Source organism: Pelobates fuscus, chromosome 7 (assembly GCF_036172605.1).
Source record: "Pelobates fuscus isolate aPelFus1 chromosome 7, aPelFus1.pri, whole genome shotgun sequence".
Taxonomy (NCBI): Eukaryota; Metazoa; Chordata; class Amphibia; order Anura; family Pelobatidae; genus Pelobates; species Pelobates fuscus.
Genome location: NC_086323.1, coordinates 93642191 through 93664520, shown reverse-complemented (window position 1 = coordinate 93664520; position 22330 = coordinate 93642191). Strand labels below are relative to the sequence as shown.

General features: G+C 39.1%; 1 protein-coding gene across 1 annotated transcript in view; it reads right to left on the bottom strand.

Annotated features, from left to right (window-relative positions):
* Nucleotides 1–5969: 5969 nt before the first annotated feature.
* COLGALT2 (collagen beta(1-O)galactosyltransferase 2) overlaps nucleotides 5970–22330 on the bottom strand; it is a 96982-nt gene continuing 80621 nt past the window's right edge. The window contains exons 10-12 of the mRNA XM_063426205.1: nucleotides 19936–20063; nucleotides 12908–13114; nucleotides 5970–7752 (exon numbers count right to left, since the gene is read on the bottom strand). Coding sequence (XP_063282275.1) covers nucleotides 7479–7752; nucleotides 12908–13114; nucleotides 19936–20063 — 609 coding nt within the window. The 3' untranslated portion in view covers nucleotides 5970–7478. The remainder of the gene's footprint in view (nucleotides 7753–12907; nucleotides 13115–19935; nucleotides 20064–22330) is intronic.

Below are 22330 nucleotides of genomic sequence, written 5' to 3'. Positions count from 1 at the left end.
GTGGAGCTCTGGTGAACTCCATGCCCATGAGGGTTAAGGCAGTGCTGAAAAATAAGGGTGGCCACACAAAATACTGACACTTTGGGCCCAATTTGGACATTTCCACTTAGGGGTGTACTCACTTTTGTTGTCAACGGTTTAGACATTAATGGTTGTATGTTGAGTTATTTTAAAGGGGCAGCAAATTTACACTGTTATATAGGCTGTACACTTACTACTTCACATTGTAGCAGAGTGTAATTTCTTCAGTGTTGTCACATGAAGAGATATAATAAAATATTTATAAAAATGTGAGGGGTGTAATCACTTTTGTGAGATACTGTATATGCACAGAAAATGTGGGGCCCGGAACTCTGCTGTTATTGTTGTAATGCCCTAATGGTAGCCCTGATTGTAACTCATAACAGGTTTACTGCCCAAATCGCTCCTCTGTTCCAATCAGAACAACACCATGCTACCTCTGAATGTATCTCAACCAAATACTATTCATGACTCATTTTCATATTGGCTTTTTACTTTTGTGGTGTGTTTACATTCTTGTGTCTTACACATTCCTGTTACTTCCTGTTACCAACACCTAAACAAATGGATACTACTAGGATTTACCTGTATTATTATTATCGCCATTTATATAGTGCCAACAGATAGGACAATTCAAGAAAACTTACAGGAACGATAGGTTGAAGAGGACCCTTCTCAAACGACCTTACAGTCTGTAGGAGGTGGGGTATAAGACACGTTAGGACTGGAAATAGCAATCAAATTAGGTGGGAATGAAGCAGAGCTGGAGGAGAGAGTAGAGTGCTTCCCTTTAGGAGAGAGCAAGAGACAGGTATGTGAGGTAGAGGTTAGTCTGGGAGGCCATAAGCTTTCCTAAAAAATGGGTTTTAAGGCATGTAAAAGATTAAAGGCTACGAGAGAGTATGATGGCGGTAGGCAGGTTATTTCTTAGGAAGAGAGCCGCCCGTGAGAAGTCCTGCAAGCGTGAGTTGGCCTTACGGGTGCGAGCAGCAAACAGGAGGAGGTCACGGGCAGAGCAGAGAGATCTGTGAAAAGTTATAAGAGGGGCTAGAATTGTTCAGTGCTTTATAGGTATGGGTTAACACTTTGAATTGACTCCTATAGGATACAGGAAGCCAATGTAGGGACTGACAGAGGGGTGAGGACCGACTAGAAAATCAGTCTGGCGGCAGCAATCATTACACACTGTAGAGGGGCAATATGGCTTTTGGGAAGACCAATCAGGAGAGGGTTACAATAATCCATGTGGGAAATTACTAGAGCATGTACAAGCTTCTTGGTAGCATCTTGCATAAGAAAGGGGTGGATGCAGGCTATGTTTTTAAGATACCTGTAGAGTCTTATTCAATATAAGACTCCACAGCTAAATCCCGAACAGACCAAATTTTCAGGTGTGGGTTAAATGGCATTTTGGTTTGACAAACTGTCTCAAATCTAGTAATCACGCTAAAACACTATGCTTTAATTATTGCTCAACTTAGAGATTAGATTGTAAAGTTGGATTAATCACCTTTAAGATAAATTGTAAAACTAAAAAAAAAATATATATATATATTATTTTTTTAAATTTTTTTTTTACAGTTTTAGTTTAAAATGCCTCCGATACTTATTAAATAAAGTGGAGAAAAGGGAAATGTGTCACGGGCGTTAACTACTTAAAAACAGGCAAAGGGGCGGGGCCTGAGCTTCATGGCGGCTAGACGCGTTTTAGGAGAGCTCCACAGCTAAACGGAGTAAAAAACGACAATATAACGACCTAGCAAGCCAAAAACGACGGATTATGCAGCACACCCTACCCAGAACCCAGCCGGGGCACCCTGACTCCCCTACCTCTTACCCAGATCAAACTTTGGTCGAGGGATCTGTCAGGGCCTGGTGCACCAACCGCGCGGGTGAGACGGCCGCTCTCCCGCGAGGCACATGGCACCGCTTCGGCAAGGGGCAACCACGGACCCGCTACCCCCCCCTTGGACCGGTGGGGGTTATCCCGGTCCCCGCTGACCAGCCACAAGACGCACCGAGAAACACGGCAATCATACCTGGGCCTACTCGAGACGCAGCTCTCCCTACAAAGATGGCGGCGGTACTCCCACCTCGTGGCGCTGAACCCACTAAACTACAGGGAGACTACTCTGATAGCATCCAGCAATCTTTGAAAAGACTGGATGCCTTGTTTGACCGCTTCTGGGCCTCTTTGGAGGTGAGAACAGCCACACGACCACCCCAGTCCCAGGCGGCAACCGGGAAATCAACCGGCCCGAAGGAGCGCAAGCCTACACTAGGCCCTGACCGCATAAGAACACATCCTGGAGTCAAAACCCCGCGAAGACGCACACACCGACCGCACAGACACCGCAGGAAGAGACACCTGCGCACCAGGACCCCTTACCTCTTTCCTCCTAGAAAGGACACAGGCACCTTCAGCCGAGTCTGTACCACGGGGCAATCAGCAGCAATGGGCGGAAGAATAGCTCCGCACTGCGTCCTCACCAGATGCACAGTGAGTCCCCAGCGAGCAACTCAGCAAAACCCAGCACGGAGGCCAAAACGACACGGCACCGAGATGGCCACTGCAAGAGACTCTCCCCCGGAGCCGCCAGGCGGAGTGGGCTGACAGCCAATAATAGACACTATAATAGCGGACATTGGTCCCTTGAAAGGCTACCAAAATCTTGCCTGCATCCACTATCCCTACCTACCATTCAGCAGTGGGAGACTCTATGCAAAGGGTATAGGTTAAACCTTACCAGTTTTTTAGGGTTCACCACCTTGTCTCGCTAGGTTACTACCCACGGGTATTAACCCCTTCATGTTACTCTACTGTGAGTGTGCCCTGCACACTACTACCTTATGTTATTAAGCCCAAATGGCCCTCACATACTTCTAGTTACGGATTCACTCTTGTATTGATCATAAAAATACACAAAATGTGCAATGTATGAGAAGCCATACCACTGTTACTGTCTGTTTGTTATCCTGCTAGCACTAGCTGTTATGGTGGTACAAATTCTGCCTGTTATCTAATGCACGATTTAAATAACGCCTTTATTATTTAATTTTTCAATTTTTAAACAATGCATGTTTATATGTATAAAACTGCCTGTGTTAAATCCTGCTTAACATACGACAACCTTAGCGCGAATGGTTGCGCAGATCAGTTAATGAGACTACCTTCCTGCAATGGCTCATATGTGGGGTTGATTGACTCCTGGCTACAATTGATACCAGCTATTTGGGCACTGCATGCATCCCAGACCCATGTTAAGACACAAGCTTTTATTTTATGCCATACTAGCACTTTTCTTTTCTGCTTAGCGCCTAATAGCATCACGAGTACTCACGTGACAGCTAATATAGAGAGCTACTTACACAACAATCCTCTACTACTCACTGACACATACAATGTCTTGTCCTCGCACTAGCATCATACTACGCTCTCTGCACAAGTGGTAAGGTACCCGTACAGTTAACTGCGACCCAGTGTTTTTCTTTGTTTTTTTTTTTCACAATATGAAACTTAAGTCTAAACGTTGAGCATTGCCTGTTTGTCTAGTTTCAGTTACTTGCTAAGACATATCTGCCTGTCTAATTACTAATACCGAAAAATGTGCTGATTTTCTAAATGCCATGTAGATGTTATGTTGATTTAAACTTGCTTGCTTCTGCTGTCGTGGCATTGCCGGCATCACTGTACTAAGCTGCACAACAAAAATAAAGAATTCAAAAAAAAAAATAAAAAATAAAAAATAAAAACAGGCAAGGTTTGGCAAGTTTATTTAATTTAGTCATAGGGATTGGCCACTCTTTATGGCCTTATTAGAATCAGAGCATAGACATTTAAGGTCTACTCATCGTTTGGTCTCTACACCAACCCAAGCCAAGGCATAGTATTATTACCATTCACCCCACTGGCCAAAGGGATGGAGAACAGATAGATATTAGCTGGGTTCATACAGAATGTAATCTTTTTTTCATGCACCACACACTAATCAGTGTCTCCCCTGGATAATACCAAGATACAGATGGGCCCATGTTGTTTTTATGTTTTAGGGAGTAGGATGGTGGGATATTAGATCAATTAAATGGACACATTATGGGTACAAACAGCAACAGCTATTTCTGACCGTAATTGACCATTCCACAATTTTTTTATTGGCACAGCACTAAATATTATATCAAAATTATTTTGTTTTATATATATATATATATATATATATATATACACACACACACACACACATCGAAAAGTTACCAGCACTCCAGGGCACTTAACAAATTTATTGCAGCATAAAGTCTTTACAGCAGGGGTAATCAACCTTTTAACACTTACCGCCCACTTTTTTTTATCTTTGTTGATGGTAAAACTTCCTTACCACCCACCAGTGCCACAATAACTAATTTTATAGCACAAGTGTGTTAGGGATGTATGTGTGTGAAGGGTGTGAAGGGTGCATAGGCTCTATACTGTGTGTAGGTGGATGAGATGTGAAAATCTAGATTAATGTCCCCTCTCCCTTTTACCAGGAAGGGGGGACATAATGCTGCAAGCTCTTGTTGTCCAGTGGTGGCATGTTCACTTTAGCCTGCAGCTCCTCCTTGGTCAACGGCCATCAAGGTCACCTGAAATCCCAATACACCCACTAGTGGGCGGTAGGGACCAGGTTGACTACCCCTGTTTTAAAGTATAGTAAAGTCAAAGTTTTAGTTACTCAATAGAACTTTCTTCAGGACAATTAAAACCAAATGTAACAAAATATTGCAACATTTTTGTGTGTGCGTATATATATATATATATATTTTTTTTTAAATCAGTGAGGTACTAGCTTTTTGATCCAAGGAGATATCCAAATGTTTTTTCCTAGTTTGTTGCACAATTGGAAAAACACTTTCAAGTGGGGTTTTTGCCTTTTTTTGTATCAACAGCAAAAACAAATGTGAGGAAGGCTGAATTTGATGAACACATGTCTCTCTTCAGCTATGTAACTCTGTCTCTCTCTCTATATCTATATATAAATCCCCAAATGCATATTCTCCTATAATTATTGCAATAATTAGTTATATTGATCTTATCTGACCTGATGAAGCTCTGTCGGGTCCCTGAAACATTGAAACATTGACTTTTATGCGGTAAAGACTTTATTAAGCACCAGGGTGTGTAGGTGTGTTCTTAAAGAAGGCTGTCCATAGCTTGATAATCCATTAAAACATAGCATTTATTTTCAAATTTGTAAAAAAAAATGATATTTCATAACACAACAATCTTGCAGCTTTTAACAAAAAAAAGAGAAACTAAAAATATGCCAAATCCCCAGAGCAGTCATTAAACGCATTTTGTGCGACGTGGCACTTAATCTTAATTACAATATGCTGACATGCTGGCGTGAAATTTAAACCCTTAAAGCAATGGACAGCTTATTGAGGAGGAGAGGAAAGAAACTGCCATAAACATATCAACCCAGTGAAAAAAAATATAGAAAATAGAACTAAAATACAGTGAAAATGTGAAATAAAAATACATAGATACATATGAGAAAAAACAAATCAAGTGTCAGAAAAAGCCTGCATGGAGAAATGTATACATTAAGTTGAAAGTTAGTAACAGGTAAGTGAAATATCAATTAAGCAGTAAGTTAAATGTAGCAATCCAAAAACAGGATTGAAGTCGTTACAAGACAAACGACAATTGTACACATCAAAGTCTAGACGACTATAAAGGACAATTTGTTTGTCCTTCAGGACTAATCCAGTAAGCCAGTAGTGTAAATTTTAGGGAAATGAATTAAATCATAATTCATATTTTATTAAATTAAGCTTATTGGTGTTATTTTCATAATTGGTATTGTTTCTTTTTTCGATCATTTTATTTAATTGGTCAATCTTTTAGTGTTTCATTATTCATTCCTTGTGTACATAGTTGAGGTGTAAAAATCTAAAATAATTTGAACCCCCACATTACAAAGCCAAGTGGGTTTTTTAACAAAATTCAAAGTAATTAAACAAGGAGATAACATAATGGAGGCTCGCCTGGATACTGTACATATACTGTAGGTGTTCCAGAACTAGCAATATGCTACTTTCATTGATCAATGACTAAGACTGGTAAATACTTCTTAACAATATTACAGACTTCTCTATGTTGTAAACTGAAATCTGTAATAAAATAAGGACTTGCTTTATGCTGTATCATAAAATATAGTTTCTTAACAAAATTGAAAATAAAAGAAATTATGTGTTTTAACAGACTGTCAAGCTATGGACAGCCTTCCTTAAGAACACACCTATACTGTTAAGCAGTGTTAGCAGGTGAATACACCCTTGTGCTTTTTTCGAAATGTTTGTATTAACCACTCCTTTTCTAGATACTAGGCTCTACTGTTCGTGCATCGACGAGTGTACCTTAAAGTGTGGTTTTCTTTCTTGTTTGATACTTTTTGGTCTTTTTCATGCAGTCTTTGCAAATTATTGCCACTTATAAGCAAGCCACTCTGGACAGAGAGACAGTTACTTCTTCTTCAAGAAGAAAACATACCACAACAAGAGGACATAGTCTTAAATTAGAGGGGCAAAGGTTTGAATAATATCAGGAAGTATTACTTTACTGATAGGGTAGTGGATGCATGGAACACCCTTCCAGCTGAAGTGGTAGAGGTTAACACAGTACGGCTATCCTAGATACAAGATAAGGCCAGGGACTAGTAAAAGTATTTAGAAAATTGGGCGGACTAGACGGGCCAAACAGGTCTTATCTGCCGTCACTCTATGTTTCTTGCACCATAACGTTGCATTGATGCAATGTTGCTATGGAACATTCTTTTAAAATGGCTTGAATCTTTCCAAATTATCATTTCTGGAAAGGAAAACTGGATAGAGAATAATTGGGTAATGCATAGTTAACAGTTAATGTTGTCAAGATTTATGTTCTAAAATAAAATTAAACATGATGAACAAACTCATATCAGGATTTCAGTAACCAAAATAATTTTAATGAATTCTGTTTTCTTTTTTATAATCCATTTCTCAATGACTTACTGAATGTAAAAAAGCTATACATTTTGCATTTAAATAACTAAAATCTGCATACAGATTTGCCAAGACAGGAACAAAATTTTGTACGCAAGTCCTTATTATTATTTCACCAGTTTGAAAAGAAAAAAAAAACACATATTAATGCGTTTAATTACCAAATGCCCCAACAAATTTGCCTTTATAAAAATATATATTATTTTGATAACATACACATAAATAGTATTTTACAGAAACTTTCGCTCAATGTATGTATATGGTAAATGGCATTTGGGCATAGGTTGTTTAAGATGTAAATTTAAGATATTGTGTTTTCTTTACACAGATTTTATTTCTATAAAAGTCTCTCTTTTATTATACTAGAAACTTCACAGTAAAAAAAAAATTCTATACAAAATCTAAGTACAATTTGTACAATTCATAAACAAAAATAATCATAGTTCATCACGAGAGGATGTGTCGAGGGTTGTCTGTGGTGGCAATGCGTCCGTGTTTTGTGCATCGCTGTGTATCTGGTCTTGCTGTCTTGTTTTTCCTGAGTATCTCCTGTCCCAATCTGTAATAAGGGTATCATTGTCCCAGATAGTGGAGGTTTCAGTATCACTAAAATACCCCGGTTGGCCTGTATAATGCGTTGGGTATACAAGCAATGGTTCTGCTGAAAAGGCCTTCAGGTCTCGGGATTCAAAGTATTCCATATATTTCTCTCTAAAAATATAAATTGAGATCCATTGTGTTATTTATCATGATTTTCTTTGAATGATGAAGAGGTCTCATTAAACATATGCTCATTAGGAATAAAGGTTCAAGATCATAAGATATTTTACAAAAATATACTAGTCTCTTTTAGTGAAGATTTTTATTTCCATTTTATAGACTTTAATATAGGACACAGATATTGCAGCAATAATATAGAAATACAAGGTCTTCTTTTTTCTTAGTAATAAAACATTCTTTGTTAAAGGGACACAATCAGCACTGTACAACTTATGGTTGTGTGGTTATAGTGCACTATATCTTGGGTGCCATCATCCTGCTTATTTTAAAAACTTTCTATTGGTTTATACAAAAACTAGGGCTCTCCCAGCACCCAAAGTCTAGCTCCTTGCCCCTCCTTAAATTGATATAGTAGTTATGGTGCTTAGAGTTGCTTTTGATTTTTTTTCCAGGAACCCAAGTTACGTATATTAGTACATTCTTAGTTAGGAATATTAACTTGACAAATTCTTTAAGTACCACAATTAAAGTCAAAACTAATATTGTAGAGTACATTCAATAGAATCTTCCCAGAATTAAATGGATTTCCACGGCCCTGAGTAAGTCATTGCTGCTACAAAAAATTATTGTGGTCAGGAACTTATTGAAAAAACTGAAGACAACTGCAATGTTTTTAAGTCTATATTTTGAGGGACAGAGTTCATGTTATACCAGCAAGTACTACACTACAACACTACTTTTAGGGTTGCCAGGTATTTCTCAGAAGTATTTCTTATGGTTGCCAGGTATTTCTCAGGTATTTGAGGCTGCCTAGCCGGTGCCGGTATTGCAGTAATACCGGCAATACAAATGTCTGTCTCAGTATAAACAGAGATTATTCTACAATACCAGCGCTGGCCAGTAGGGATCGCTGTTTGTGTGGAGAGAGGCAGGGATAAGAAGTTACAGCATCTCCCTCCCTGTCTCTCTCTACTCACTGATCCACGGGGGAGCAGCACAGAGAGTCCAGACAGCAGTTTCAAGCCTGCGAGACATGGGGACAATGAGAGACTTGGGGACGCTGAGACATTTGGACACTGGGAGACATAGGGACGCTGAGACATTTGGACACTGGGAGACATAGGGACGCTGAGACATTTGGACACTGGGAGACATAGGGACCCTGAGACACTAGGGACACAGTGGTCCCATGTCTCCCAGTAGCCCCTAGTCTCTCAGTGTCCCCATGTCTCCCAGCAGGTGTCTCAATGTCCCCGTGTCTCCCAGTGTCCCTGGTGTCTCTCAGTGTCCCCATGTCTCCCAGTGTGCCTGGTGTCTCTCAGTGTCCCTAGTGTCTGTGTCCCTAGTCTCCCAGAGTGCCCTAGTCTCTCAGTGTCCCCATGTCTGACCCAGTGTCTCAGTGTCCCCAAGACTCACAGTGTCCCAATGTCTCTCAATGTCCCCTAGTGACATTGGGACATATGGCGACACAGACTCTAAGGGACACTGGGAGACATTGGGATACAAACACTAGGGTACACTGGGAGATATGGGGATAATGATACACTAGGAGACACTGAGAAACATGGAGACACAGGAAGATATGGGGCACTCCTAGTGTCCCCATGTCTCCCAGCCAGTATCCCTAGTATCTCAGTATCCCCATGTCTCTCAGTGTCCTTAGTGTCTCAGTGTCCTTATTGTCCGCAGTGTCCTCAGTGTCCCCTAGTCTCTCAGAATCCCCTAGTCTCCCAGTGTTCCCATGTCTCACAGTGCCCCCAAGTGTCTCAGTGTCCCCTAGTATAAAAGAAAAAAATCTCAGGCACACACTGATAGATTTAAGCAGGTTTATTGGACACCACAATGTTTTGACCTGTACCCAGGTCTTTATCAAGTGTAGTGTATTACAGTGTCTCAGTGCCCCATGTCTCCCAGTGTACCCTCATGTCTCAAAGTCACCCAGTGTCCCCATGTCCCCAAGAGTCTCAGTGCCCCTAGGTCTCCCAGAGTTCCCTAATATCTCAGTGTCCCCATGTCTCCCAGTGACCCAATGTCTCTCAATGTCCCCTAGTGTCCTAGTGACATGGGAACACTGGGAGACATGGGGACACAGACACTAAGGGACTGGGAGACACAGACATGCCCCCTTTTTGTGTATGTTTGCCCCCTTTGGCAGTTCTTGTTATGTGATTTGTGTCAGTGGCCCACCCTTTTACCCCATCCATAGACTTCCTACTTTACTGGACACTGCTGTTAGGGGGTATGGGTTTACTTGAAAGATGAAAGTGTGAGATTAGCATAGGGTATGTGTTTTCTAATAGCTGCATCTTATGAGTTTCAGTCCAGCACCAATCTTCATCAGATACATGACGCTTAGGAGGTAGGAAAGTTTTTGTGTTTTTGGTCAATAAGATTTTGTAATTAGGCCCATCATACTTGTCAGCACCAGGCCCACTGGGCTCTTAATCTGGCCATGCCAGCAATAGAAACCGTTTTTCTATTTTACACTTAAGTCCTCTAAAGCATTTCAGCGTTAAACGCAGGTCCCCTTTGTCCTATTTTATAAAAGTGCTGTTTTCAAGAGAAATCTGCCGTTTTATAAAAAAAAAAAAACCTTTGTATACCCTCCTGGCTGTCAATCAAACAGTCAGGAGGGCTTCCAGCCTCACTAACTTTAAACTATAGTTGAAAAGTACATACAGAAAAACTTTGAAACCAATGCTTCTTTATGAGAAGCACAGGATTACATAGCACAATGAAACAAGGTTCCCTAAAACAAATAAATGAACACCCAATAATTAAAAATACATTTATTTTTTACATTGGAGTGTTCATTTAAACATGAACCCTTGACATCTATGAGGAAGTGATCCATTCTAGACATGTGGAAAAATACATGTTGGATTGTCTTTATTACATATGTTGCCACCAAATATGAATCTTAAACAAACCAACATGCACGAGTTATAACAAGGAGGACACATTTAGGCATAAAGGGAAAGTCACTTTAACGGGTTTGATTCCAGAAGTTCAGAAATGTGGACTTCTGTATAATGCATGCGAGAGTCAGGGCTATCGACTAAAGCAGAGATGCTGGAAAATTGAAAAAGGGGACTGCAAATTTTGCAGCTGTGTCATTCAAAATTCTCCTGCTAATATCAAGTCTTCCCAGCTGATGTCGGCACCCATCATGCTTAATTCAATCAGGAAGTGGTAGCTCAGGGAGACAATTGCACTTTGTACTTGTTAAAGGAACATATGCCCATATAAGGAAAGAGGGGATTGTTTGTGTCATTTTAAGTATGTGGGAAATGGGCAGAACTTTATCTTAATTAGACATTAAGAAAGTCTTTGTAGTTCTGCAGAACGCAGTGAATCGACAACTTCCTGCAATTTCCAAAATTCACTGCCATGTGTCAAACTACAGAACTCTATCTCCTAATCTGCATTTCAGAATTTCCGATACAACATTATATTCACGGGTGATACAGACGTGTACATTTTTATATTTGTTTTATAGTCGTTAATTGTGTTTTAATAAATAAGGGAGATAAAGTACTTGAACAAGTAGAATAGAAATGACGATTGATACTAAACACTAAGGGGCTTATATACCGAGTCGGTAACAAGAAAACTACAAAATAAAGGCCAAAATATATCAACAAGAAGAAAAAAATCATAAATTCTCTTGTTTTTGCAGCTTGGCTATTTTGGTCTAAATGTTTGATTCCCCTGTCAATTCTCTACAGTTGCTTAGTAAATAACCTCCCGTAAACAGATATTACAAACTGCAATTAAAGTATTACAAGGGTTTGTAAAGAGCTAGATTGCTTAGGTATATAATTGGGGAGGGTTGAAGAGGATTGTGAAGGAATGCATCACGTTTTATACTTTCTGATTCCACAGATAAAACATCATTTCACTAGGGGATTATCTGTGAAAGAACCACAAGAATACACAATCATTCTATCTGCCCCAAAGCAACCCTGCACATATCTGACACCAAGCAAGTTGTATACCAAGTAAGTGAATTTCACATTTAACCCCTTAAGGACCAAACTTTTGGAATAAAAAGGAATCATGACGTGTCACACATGTCATGTGTCCTTAAGGGGTTAAAGCCCCAAATATCCAAGTCGGTTATGCTTACAGTTCTGCTACTTTAGCTTTGAATCTGAAATTCACTTTTAATTTACAATGCATTCCCAACAATTCTCCCTTTAGTTAATAACCATAATTGTAAATAAAAAACAAGGTGATTTATTTACAAAATCAAGAATTGTAGAGAACTGAGAACACTTCAACATTTAGACCGTAAGTGTTAATGGAAAAATGGTCCAAACAGCAATTTTTCCAGTTTGGCAATTTTAGCCCGAATGTTACAGTTGCTTTTGTCAGCTCTCCAAAATTTAAAGTTTAAGGAATAAACCCCAAGAAAAAGTAGATTTTAACCCTTCGAGTACCTGACAGATACAATTTCTGCCATTTTTCTTTTAATATTTGAGATATAAAATAATTCCCTATGGTCGTAGGCTGCCCAAATGAATTATGTGGAGTAACATGTTTACAGGGAGTCCAAATTGACAAATATGGCAATTTAAGAAAGTTTCTAGTTTGGTCTGTACACTGTGTTAGCTGCAAGTGGTTCCAAGTAGTGCACATATTTAAATAAAACATTAGCCTACTAGAATATTAAGTGTCATTATGGAAATTCTGAAATTCAGGATTGCAGATACTTTCTTTGTCTTCTGTAGCCAACTATATGGCACTGGGTTTAGTAAATTAACCTTTTTTTTTTTTCCTACACTGTAAAACAGATATACACATATACCTTTCATATGGCATCCATTTTGCAGCCTTTGCAGCAGCCATTTTGGAGGAGGTAGACAAAATCTTGGAGGTAAATATATTTTTTTGTAAATTATATATTGGGTTACATTAAAATCATAATATCTATTTTATTTTCATAGCACTAACAGGTTTAACAGCATTTCACCTAACGGGAACTACATCATCCATACACTTTTAGGATGAAAAAGACCTTTTGAAATATTTTTATGGTGGCAGGCAGCCTTTATATAGTTCTTGACAAAAAGATGTGTCCAACAACTGATTTTTAGTACCTGTCCGGACATTCTGTACACTTTTCCAATAAGGCTATACTTACTCTGGGTGCTTGTTATACATAACTGGAAGATACTCGTCCACCGGTAACATCTTCTTCAAAGGCTCAGCCGCAACAAGTTTCTGAGCTCCCTGCCTGGAGATAGCATATCCCAGAGTCCAGTAGGAATAGTCAGCCTCTACCAGATTCATTATGTTAGGAACAGCCTTTTCAGGACGTTCAACTTGCATCCTCTTTCGACCAATGTAACTATAAAAACAAAACAGCAATATTACTATACAAACAAAAACCTCTTAGTGGAATGGAGAATGGCCAACGACAAGTCAGAATACTAGGAATCACTATTAAAGATGAAACCGCTCTTGGATCATCACAAGGAAAACCACATCAGGGCTAGGTGTATATTACAGAGAAAGCTAAAATAGTCATAGGAAAACTGTTATTGGTCTGTGTCATTCCTGCGATGCCAACCGGTGCAAGGGTGATGATGCAAAAAGGGTGCAGGTAGACAAGTGTTGGAAATAATTCTAGGAGTTCCAGTGTCACAAAAATCATGCTGGAATGAGGCACAGACCTAACAGGTACTATAATAAATGGAGAGTCTCTGGCTGATTGCCCTAAGGATTGTCCATTTCTTGAATGCTACTGAAGTGCTTTGAGCACTAGAAGCACTCTGCTCAGTGTGTCTAATGAAGTGTGAATCTAAGTGCTCTCACTGTGCTTGCAGGGGACTTCAGTGTGCTTGCAGGGAATTCTTTAGTGTCTCTTGATTGGGGGACACCTGGACAGGAGCCAGAAACCAGGAATGTCTCAACCAACCCAGGAATGGTTGGAAGCATGGAGTAGCTGAATTACTCAAATGATTAAATTACAAATTGCATTTCAGTAGTTTTTTTTTTTCAGTAGGATTTAGCATATATCCCAAAAATGGGTGACATGCATTCTGGAGGGGCTGGGGTTGGGGGCTTGTCCTGCCAATCCCCAGACTTCAGCACCACACTGGTGGCACTGCTATATCACTTCCTGCATGGTCCAAGTGCCCGCTGCACGGCCTGAGCAAATCTAATAATGAACTAGCTCTGTGCTGCCTGGGGGGCAATTTCCCTGATGTCCCCAGATCCCCAAAAGTGTAACTTTTGGGAGGCATAATTTACTTTGGAAAGGAAGCAACTTTAAATAAATAAATGTGCTACATATTGCACACAAAAAAAAACGTTTCACCACTTACTGAATATAGCCTGTTATATTTTCCAGTTAGCAAAATTATACTTTTTTTCCTTTTCTTTGGACAATTTTAGTAAAAGTTTATTCACTATATGATTGAAAACAGTCACAGCAAATTGAATTTTCTGTAAAGAATGTCTAATTGCTTTCTGTCTGCTTTCATTTAATTGTGCTAGCGGCAAATTATGTATAATACCACTGAAACTTGGGAAACCAATCAAAAATTAAAAAGGGTATTTTTTTCCAGCATTTTGTTAATTGGAAGATTACTTTAACTTTAATAGAAAATATATTTTTATATGCACTGAACAAAATTATAAACGCAACACTTTTGTTTTTGCCTCCATTTTTCATGAGCTGAACTCAAAGACTTAAGACTTTTTCTATGTACCGTATATACTCGAGTATAAGACGAGTTTTGGGGCACATATTTTTGTGCTCAAAAAGCCCCCTCGTCTTATACTCGAGTCTTGGTCTGTATTGTGGCAACTTATATTGCCATAATACAGACCATGACATGTTGGGGGCCGGAGAAGCTGTTACTTACCTTTACAGCAGCTCCGGTTAGCTCCCAGCACGTCCGCGCGGCTCCTCTGTTAAGCTCCCAGTGTAAATCTCGCGAGACACGTGGGCCGCGAGATTTACACTAGGAGCAGACCGCGAGACTGGCAGTAAGTACCGTCCCTCCCTCTGCACAGCCCCCCCTCCCCCTGCACAGCCCCCCCTTCCTAGCCAAGTATGAAGTAGGGAGGGGGACACACAAAAAAACTATTGAAAAAAGGATTAAAATATTAAAATAAAAAAATAAAAAATAAAACACAAATGCCCAGTTGATGGGAGTCTGACTCCCTTTTCTAACTCCCTGTATTTAATGCAGAGTGTGTGTGTATATAATCTAGAGTGTGTGCATTATATACACATACACTCTGCATTATATGCACACACACACTCTGCATTTTAGGTGCAAGAGGGTGACTCAGATTGATGGGAGTCTGACTACCTTTTCTGACTCCCTGTATTTAATGCAGAGTGTGTGCATTATATACACACACACACTCTGTATATAATGCATAGTGTGTGTGTGTATATAATGCACACACTGCATTATATACAGAGAGTCAGAAATTGGAGTCAAACTCCCATCAACCTGAGTCACCCTTTTGCACCTAAAAGGTAGGCAACAGGAGGGTGACTTAAATATTATCTACGGTATATTTAATATTAAGTGTGTGTGTATGTGAGTGTGTGTGTTTGTATGTATGTGTCTGTCTGTAATATGTATGTGTGCCTGTCTGTTTGTATGTGTCTTTGTATGTATGGCTTGTGTGTGTCTGACTGTGTCGATCTGTCTGTATGTATGTGTCTTTGTCTGTGTGCGTGTGTCTCTGTATGTGTGTGTGCGTGTGTCTCTGTATGTGTGTGTGTGTGTCTCTGTATGTGTATGTGTGTGTGTTATTGTCTGTCGGGGGGGGGGGTAAGAAGGAGGGAGGGAGGGGCCACTGGTCCCACTTACCGGTTCTCCGGTGCAGTGCGGGTGTTCTCCAGTGTCTCCCACTCATCCTCTGCAGCCTCTGTGGGTGGTCCAATGACTGTTGATATCACCGCTCTTCTTTTCTCCTGCACGCCAGCCGTAACGCAGCGCATGCAGTAACACTGCGTGTATAGTATGAGCCCCAACACAGGCTGCTCTATGCAAACATAGTTGGCATTCTTTTTCAAAGTCTTTTTTTATCGTGTTAGGAATGGATCCCAATACTTCTAATCCCGGACCAAAACAAAAACGCAGGTCATACGAAGCTGGTTTCAAGCTCAAGGTTGTGTCAAGAGCAGAAGAAAGCAATAACAGTATTGCAAGTAGGGAATTTTGTGTTGGCGAAAAACAAGTGAGGGAGTGGCGGAAAATGAAAGCTGACTTGGAAAAGATTCCAAAGGCAAAAAAAGCTCGACGTGGTTTAACGACTTCATATGGGGCTCTAGAGACTGAATTGCATAAATGGGTTATGGAGTGTCGTCAAAATGGTTACTGCGTAACACGCATGGGAATTCGCTTACGTGCCCTTCAAATGGCTAAAGATGACAAATTAAAAGCACCAGGCATTGAATATTTTGTTGCATTAGCAGGATGGTGTACCCGCTTCATGAATAGGTTTGCCCTATGTTTGCGGCAAAGAACAAAGATTTCACAGAAGTTGCCAAAAGACCTTGATGAAAAAGTGATGTCATTCCATTCATTCATCATAAAACAAAGAAGGATCCATAACTATGACCTGGGAGATATTGGGAATAGGGATGAAACACCTATGACCTTTGATCTTCCAAGCAACAGAACTGTGGCAAGTTTGGGAGAAAAAACTATTTTACTCAGAACCACAGGAAATGAAAAAAAAACATTTCACAGTTGTTCTGTCATGTTTGGCTAATGGAACTAAGCTACGGCCTGTCATTATTTTTAAAAGAAAGACCTTGCCTAAAAAGGTCAAATTCCCACCACGAATTACAGTGCGCGCACATGTTAGCGGCTGGATGGATGAAGACGGAACAAAAAAATGGCTGGAAGAAATTGGAACGGACGACCAGGAGCAGCCTTAAAGAAAAAAAATATCGTTGCTAGTTTGGGATATGTTCAGAGCCCACACATCTGATGACATAAAAAAATTGGCAAAGTCTTCTCAAGTTACTTTGGCCGTTATTCCAGGTGGGCTTACATCTGTATTGCAGCCCCTAGATGTGTGTTTAAATAAACCTTTCAAAGACCGTGTGCGAAAGAGGTGGCATGAATGGATGTCATCTGGTCAACTCTGACTGACAAAAGTTGGAAATCTGATGAAGCCGACATAGAATTGATAGCAACATGGGTTCGTGATGCATGGGAAGAGATTCCAGAGGACATGGTGCAATGCGCCTTCAAGAAATGTGGCATTAGTAATGCTATGGATGGCAGAGAAGACAGCGCTTTGTATGAGGACATCAGTGATGGGGATGACTGCGAACTCAGTGATGATGACAATGTCTATGCTGATAACCTCACACCAGCTACAGTTGAAGCTCTGTTTGGACATACAGATGATGAATCCAGTTTTGAAGGATTTTAACTCTTTTAGCTGTTTTAGCTTTAGTTGGTTTTTGTACTGTTAAAATTATTGTTGATACCATATTGTTTTTCTTTGAAATAAATATTCAAAAACCTTTAACCTACTGATGCCTCAATTAATGTAATTTTATTGGTATCTATTTTTATTTTTGAAATTTACCAGTAGCTGCTGCATTTCCCACCCTAGTCTTATACTCGAGTCAATAATTTTTCCCAGTTTTTTGTGGTAAAATTAGGGGCCTTGGCTTATATGCGGGTCGGCTTATACTCGAGTATATACGGTACACAAAAGGCCTATTTCTCTCAAATATTGTTCACAAATCTGTCTAAATCTGTGTTAGTGAGCACTTCTCCTTTGCCGAGACAATCCATCCACCTCACAGGTGTGGCATATCAAGATGCTAATTAGACAGCATGATTATTGCAAAGGTGTGCCTTAGGCTGGTCATTCCCCTATATTCACTAAATGCCAAACATTGTTATATAGTGGAATATTCACTAAATGCCAAACATTGTTATACAGGGGAATATTCACTAAATGCAAAACATTGTTATATAGGGGAATATTCACTAAATGCCAAACATTGTTATATAGGGGAATATTCACTAAATGCAAAACATTGTTATATAGGGGAATATTCACTAAATACCAAACATTGTTATATAGGGGAATATTCACTAAATACCAAACATTGTTATATAGGGGAATATTCACTAAATGCCAAACATTCTTATATAGGGGAATATTCACTAAATACCAAACATTGTTATACAGGGGAATATTCACTAAATGGCAAACATGGTTACATAGGGGAATATTCACTAAATGCCAAACATTGTTATACAGGGGAATATTCACTAAATGCCAAACATGGTTACATAGGGGAATATTCACTAAATGCCAAACATTGTTATACAGGGGAATATTCACTAAATAACAAACATTGTTATACAGGGGAATATTCACTAAATACCAAACATTGTTATACAGGGGAATATTCACTAAATACCAAACATTGTTATACAGGGGAATATTTACTAAATGCCAAACATTGTTATACAGGGGAATATTCACTAAATACCAAACATTGTTATATAGGGGAATATTCACTAAATACCAAACATTGTTATACAGGGGAATATTCACTAAATACCAAACATTGTTATACAGGGGAATATTTACTAAATGCCAAACATTGTTATACAGGGGAATATTCACTAAATGCCAAACATTGTTATATAGGGGAATATTCACTAAATGCAAAACATTGTTATATAGGGGAATATTCACTAAATGCAAAACATTATTATATAGGGGAATATTCACTAAATGCCAAACATTGTTATACAGGGGAATATTCACTAAATGCAAAACATTGTTATATAGGGGAATATACCAATGTTTGGCATTTAGTGAATATTCCCCTATATACCAATGTTTTGCATTTAGAATAAAAAATTATAATAATAAAAAAATTAAAAATAAAATGATTGCAGCTTCCGAATGAATCTAAAATGGATGCTGTCCAGTAGGTGGGAGGGTCTGCCAGGGAGGGTCTGCTGCTGATTTGCTGTAATGTGTCTGCTGACTGTGAGGTACAGGGTCAAAGTTTACTCAATGATGACGAATAGGGGGCGGACCAAACATCGTATGTGTTCGCCCGCAATGGCGAACGCGAACATGCTATGTTCGCCAAGAACTATTCGCCAGCGAATAGTTCAGGACATCACTAATGTTGTGGACTACATCTCTCCTGATGCTTTGCCAGAATTATGTCTGTAAGAGTACTATGGAAGATGTAGTCCACAACATATGGACATCTGGAGTGCCGAAGGTTGCCTACCCCAGGCTCAGACTAACCCCGTTGTTCATTTAAGTCATTGGGAGCTGTGCTGACTAGCATCCAAGAGCTAGCTAACAGGGCTGCTGATGTGTAATAACAATTCTATTTTCTCTGGTTTCCCAGAAGTGGAAAACCGAAATAAAAATTATAAAAATCTGAATTTTGGATAGCATGATTGTGGTACTAAATCAGGACTTTCTTAACACTTTCAGAGGTGTTGGGAAGTATACATTACCCATGTGCAGGTTTTTACAGTGCTATAAAAAAAAATCATATAATATATATAAAAATTGATGTTTTGTCCATTTGGAATATACACCTGGATTTAAAAAGCATGCAATATTGTTTTATCAAGTAACTGCGTTCAAAATTAATGTCTAGAGGAGAATAAAATATATAGTTTTAAAAATTTATTACTAAAAATTCTGCATATAATTCAGATATTAAATACGAATGGCCCTTGTCTCCAATGAGCGTATATTCATTACAAATTCTCCTGAGTACGCAAACCAAAATACCTTGAGCGTGATTAATTCTGGTCACATCTGCTGGGTTTACAGCCACGCTCAGAATAGAGAAGAGAAAGGATTTTGGCATTAATAAAATCTGATCTATATAGATTTGGTAGACACATAAGCTTGTTTCAAAATGCAGAAATATTGTGACATGTAAAAAGCATCTTGATTTTATGAAATGCAGCCACATTTTTCCCCTGTTTTTAAAGAGGTCTGTCTTGAAGGTTTCTCTAATTTCTGCAGCTCCAAAGAGAACAACACACTCTGATGCAAAATTATTTTTGTGATGCCAACCGTGCAAACGAAATCAAAATGGAATAAGCAAATGTGTTGATAAACTGGCACTTGTCCAATCGCATGGCTATCTGAGATTTCAATATTTTGCTGTCTACTTACATTAAATCCCATTCCAGTCCAGTATCTTCAATGTCATTCATTAGTTTCATTAATTTGTTTTTAAACTGTAACTCAAAGCGCACATCATCTTCAATAACAAGAGATTTTTCAAGGCCCCTTTCAATTACCTAAAAAAAAACAAAACAAAAAAAAAACAATGTGATATAAGCAAGTATACCTTCAGGATGAAAGAGAAATTATAGATGTAAAATTTCCTGAATTAATGACAAATTAAACCGTAGACTCTATCATTAGATGGCTCAAGACACATTTTGATAGCTCAATCTGTAAAGCTCCTTATCAAATGAGAACAGCCATCAAACAACAATATTACTTGGCGAGCCTTGAGTATGGATGTAATCAACTTTATGCACATCAAACATGGACAAAACATCGAAGAAAAATAAAGAATATGTATAAAGGAAATTTTCGGTAAGCACAATTGTATAAAGACCATATGCGAGATTTGTCAAAGTGATGTAAAAGGTGATGGTTTGCTTCATAGTAAATTCTGCCAGTTTTCTCAGAAATTCCCGTTTCAGAACACTAACAAAGTTAAGGTGATAGTTAAAAAAAAAAATAGATACAGAACACTTTTCGGGCATAAAAAATGGTGACGAAAATGATAAATCCGTTGAGTCACTGAGAAAATTGTGTACGTTCAAAATAGATGGATAGGCCACAAAATAAGAAAGAAAAACCGCAACAGATTTAAAGGGACACTATAGGCACCCAGACCACTTCAGCTCATTGAAGTGGGCTGGGTGCAGTATCCCTAGTGCACTTAGTGCTGAAATTCCAGAGAAACCGCAATGTTTACATTGCTCCACCAAGTCTGCCTTTAGTGGCTGTCTACTAGAGACCAGCCACTGGAGGCTTTTCCTGGATCCTAATGGACTTTTGGACCAGTAACTGACGCTGGACGTCCTTACGTTTTGCTTGAGGACATCCAGCGTCCACTATTTCCCCATAGGAAAGCATTAATTCAATGCATTCCTATGATGAGGCCCAATGCGCGCTCAGCATTAGCTCGTTGTATTCCTGACATCAGTGCTCCTCAACCCTCTCCTCAATGCACCCCTAGCAGTCCAGGATTTAGGGATTACCCGGGTGTGTCTTAGGTGTTTAAAATAGACCTTAAGAGTCTAATGTGTTTTTAGTTGGGTTTTTTAAACACCTTAGACACACCCAGGTGTTCGCTAAATCCTTGACTGTTTGGGATGCCTTGAGGGGAGGGTTGAGGAGCACTGCCTGGTGTTATAGTACCCCTTTAATAAATTGCGCAAGAAATTAGATGGCAAAGTCTACTCCTATAAACGTTTCTTCTGATTATCAGGCCTTCAACATTCCGCCACCAAAACACAGAATAGAATCTACTGCAAAATGTTCAGAAGCACTATAAATTATTTGAGATTTGATTATAGATGTTTTCTTTTAGATCTTTTAGAAGTTTCCTGTATGATGACAGGCCTCAAGCCTTCGCATGATAATCTGTAGATATTTGAAGGTCATTGTACGCTTCAGAATCATCTCCAAATCAATTTTCTGCCCACTGTAATCATAGTTTGGGAGTAAAGCACAATCTGGATAGTGCCTTGTTGATTGGATACAGCTTTCATGATGTACTTTACTCTGCTAAGACTATTTTATCCACTAAACCAGGAAACGTGAAGAATTGGTAAAGGGATTTGCAAATTTTAGGACAAAATAGCCGAGCAAGATAAATAGCAGAAAATAATATTCCCTTCACAATTCCCAGTTCATGGAATAAGCCCATTATAGATATTTATGGATTAAAACGAACTAGATGTTTTGTACAAGTTAAAGTAACAAATTTAACACATTTTTAAAGGGAGTTAAAGACAAAACATCTAAAAAATATATACCGGTATATATTTATATATGTATAAAGGAATTTTTTTGCAACATTACTCTGATCTATTACTCTTTCCCTGAAGCTGTGAATTCCAGATTAAGACAGATAACAGAGTTCACATGGCCAGTCTAGTCTGCTTGTTCTGCATCTAGAGAACATGAGTCTCTAGAAAACAGTAAGTCAAAAGTTTTCTTGAACTGCTCCACTATATTATTTGTACCACCTCTTCTGGAAGGCTATGCCAAGCATCTACTATTTCAGAAGAATAAAAAACACACAAAGAAACATTACAAAAGCTTATGGGGTACATATGTGCCCTGCCCCTGCTGATGTCCTGCGACGAGCGAGCGCTAATGCATTAGACCTTTTGATAGGAAAGTATTGAATCAATGCTTTCCCACAAGTTAAAAATCTGACGCTGGAGGTCCTCATGCAGAGCATCTGTAACGATGCAGGAAGTGCCTCCAGTGGCACCCCACTAGACAGCCACTAGAGGCAGACTTAGTGCTGCAATGTAAA